The sequence below is a fragment of the Leptidea sinapis genome, chromosome Z, assembly GCF_905404315.1.
Source record: "Leptidea sinapis chromosome Z, ilLepSina1.1, whole genome shotgun sequence".
Lineage (NCBI taxonomy): Eukaryota > Metazoa > Arthropoda > Insecta > Lepidoptera > Pieridae > Leptidea > Leptidea sinapis.
Genome location: NC_066312.1, coordinates 33,607,629 through 33,610,710, shown reverse-complemented (window position 1 = coordinate 33,610,710; position 3,082 = coordinate 33,607,629). Strand labels below are relative to the sequence as shown.

The following is a 3,082-nucleotide window of genomic DNA, read 5'->3' as shown; positions in this document are numbered from 1 at the left end:
ATCAAGATTAATTTTTGTGTGAAAAATTCTAAATCGAGATGCCAAGATCCCAAACGCATTTTCGACAATGCGCCTTGCTCGTGATACGCGGTAGTTTAGAATTCTGGTTTTATTTGTGGTCAAGTCTGCTTGTCGAAATGGCTTAATTAAATCTGTTCTAAGTGGAAACGCATCGTCAGCCGCAAACACATAAGGCAACTTTCTAGTGCTATTTGCGACAACTGTGTCGGTTGGAATACACAACTGATTATTATCAAATTTTTCATAAAACTTAGTGTTTGTGAGTACGCCACCATCTGAAATTCTTCCATTTGTTCCAAAATCACATAAATGAAATCGATAATTTCCATCAACGATTGCCAATAACACCATGCTATGACGGTTTTTATAGTTGAAATACTCTGAGCCACATCCATCAGGAAGAAAAATTGCTATATGCTTTTCATCCATCGCGCCTAGACAGTGCGGAAAGTTCCATCTCTTTTCGAACACTTCCACTTGCCACATCCTTCCGTTCTTCTTCCGAGCGTGGGAACTGTAAAAATATTAATTGTTTCAGGAAATTGAAAGTGAAGCATCTCCAGCCGCCCAGTCAACTCTACAGTCACCTCCAGCCACGCAGTCAACTCAACAGTCACCTCCAGCCACACAAACAACTTCACAGTCAACTCCCGATACTCGTTCAATTACAAACACATTGTTCAATAGGAGTAGGCTAAAAAGGAGTGCAAATGAAAATCTATCTACTCAAGTTTTACAGTCTGTTCAAAACCATTTTAAAAGGCCTGCAATTACCAATGATCGATTTGATATTTATGGAGCAAACGTCGCAGCTAAGCTGAGAGACCTCACAAAACATCAACGTATTCTGGCCGAAAAAATAATTAACGAAACATTATTTCTGGCAGAGATGGAAAATTTGACTATTTCACACCAAGTGATGGATTCAACCAGTGTGCGTTTTAATAATTATGGTTACAACGTTCCCAGCCCCGTTGCACATACTCCCAGCCCTGTAGGAAACAATCCTATCCAGAATTCAAATTATGATTTCCAAACACATCCAGGCTCCCAGACAATTCTCCAAACCCCAATAATGCAAACTTTTCAACAAGATTAGTCCCAACAAATGCAAAATTCAGCGGCTACTTTTTTGTCTTATTTTACTTAATGTATTATCCACCATCATTATAAGTACAAATTAATAAACATTACATTCTAAATAATTAGTAGTTTTTTATTTCTTACCTTAAAATAGTCTTTGCGGAGAACCTTATATATTGCTTCACAGGTTTCCGGTATTATGCGACCCAAGGCTTGAGATGAAATGATGCTAGAGAATTTTAAATCTTTATAATTTCTTCCTGTTGATAAAAACCTCAAAGTAGCTACAAGCCTGTCGTGGGGTGGAATAGCATTTCTCATAATAGTGTCTTGCTTCTCGATAATTGGTGCTACCAAATTCAGTAGATGTAAGTACGTATCGTGATCCATTCTTAGAAAATTAAGCCAGTCTTTTGGATAAAGCTTTAATTCCGCCAACAAATTGACATGAGAATGAACTCTTCTTTTCATTAGCCATTCTTTACACCAGATGCTACGATTTTTCTGCTTCACTTTTTTTTCCTTCAGGACGAATATTAATCCAATAATTGCTAAACCGTCGTCTGTCGAAGCCATCACTGACACGTGTGCGTCGGCGCCGCTTATTGTACCGTCTGATCGCAACGATTTCTCGTAGCGTGTATAGCTTGTATGCCAGCTACGATAAACTGCACCGTTCGAACTGTACAGTCTGATCGTAACGATTTCTCGTAGCGTATATGGCCACCATAACACAAGTTAGATCTTATTATGAGTATCAGAGTTTCAACTCAACACTGTATTTTATTTAAGACGTAGTTCGTGTATATTAAAGTGTTGTGAATCTCTGTTTAGTGAAATGTATTTTATTATTATTATTTATTTACCTGCTGCCTAAATTCAAGCGGTGTTATGCTGAATAGGTCATAGTCTTATTTATTATTAACATTATTATAAAGTTTGTATACTCTGTTAAGAAAGCTGTTCTATCTATGATTACATTTAGCTGATTATATATCGAGTATCTTGCCTCGCCTTTGAGAGCTGACCGGGGGTCCGTATACCAATCTGCTCCAACAGATCTGCATAGCTTACCTACTCTACCGCTTGCTACATCAAGGAATTAGAAATGTCCGCAATATGTCATTAGCTTAATAACCTCAGCTATAGGACGTAAGTGGTCATTTCAGCTCAGCATTTGCCTGACTTAATGCCATTGAAATCCGATATCTTAACGACGTCGTAATGACGTGAAATACGGTGAGACACTTCAATCAAACCATCAACAAACAAACAACTATCTGCTAAAATCTCGCAGACGTTAAAATAACACTATTCGAACGCACGATGATTAAAACAAGGTTTCTTAAAATAATAAATTATTCTAAGAAAACCTTAAAATAGCATGTTTTTAGAGGGATAGGCAGATATGTACTTCTGTTTTGCCAGGTTGCCAGGAAGGTGTACGCGCTATTTTTGAAGGTGTAGTATTGTCCCGAAAATACTTTTATTATTATTATAGTGAAGTGAATCTACTTCCATAGTCCTCGAATGGCGACCGCTTACTGGAAGATGCAGTATTGGTAGGCCCCCACAATATAGACCGAGGATCTGGTCAAGATTGCCGGAATACGTTGGGTGAGGGCAGCACAGGAGTGATCGTCATGGAGATCTTTAGGAGAGGGCTTTATCCAGCAGTGGACGTCTTCTGGCTGATGATGATAATGATGATGAAACTTCTTCCATCAATCCTGTGTACATGACCAAACCCCCTAACAATTTATTATCAAGAACCGCATCTTTTATTATCATCATCGCTTAATTGATTATTAAATTGTTGATTCTAAAGCCAGATGTACACAACAATATACCAGCACAGACAAAGAAGCGACAGTTGTTTTCACAAACACAATAGAAGTAATTCCCCGCGAGCTGTGTATTAACAATCAGCAATATCTTGTCGTAAAATTGTTTATTTGCGGAACAAGTAACGGATGTT

General features: G+C 38.0%; 1 protein-coding gene across 1 annotated transcript; it reads right to left on the bottom strand.

Moving 5' to 3' along the window:
- Window positions 1-442: 442 nt before the first annotated feature.
- On the bottom strand, window positions 443-1,812 carry LOC126979180 (uncharacterized). Its single transcript, XM_050828429.1, has 2 exons — window positions 1,249-1,812; window positions 443-535 (listed from the first exon to the last, which is right to left on the bottom strand). The coding sequence occupies exons 1-2, from the start codon at window positions 1,678-1,680 to the stop codon at window positions 443-445; spliced, it is 525 nt and encodes a 174-aa protein (XP_050684386.1). The 5' UTR covers window positions 1,681-1,812.
- Between the last annotated feature and the right edge of the window lie 1,270 nt (window positions 1,813-3,082).

Coding starts and splice junctions, on each gene's coding strand:
- LOC126979180 (XM_050828429.1), bottom strand. CDS start 1,680: ATGGCTTCGACAGACGACGGTTTAGCAATTATTGGATTAATATTCGTC. Junction 536..1,248: donor TCCGCAAAGACTATTTTAAG/GTAAGAAATAAA, acceptor ATATTTTTACAG/TTCCCACGCTCGGAAGAAGA.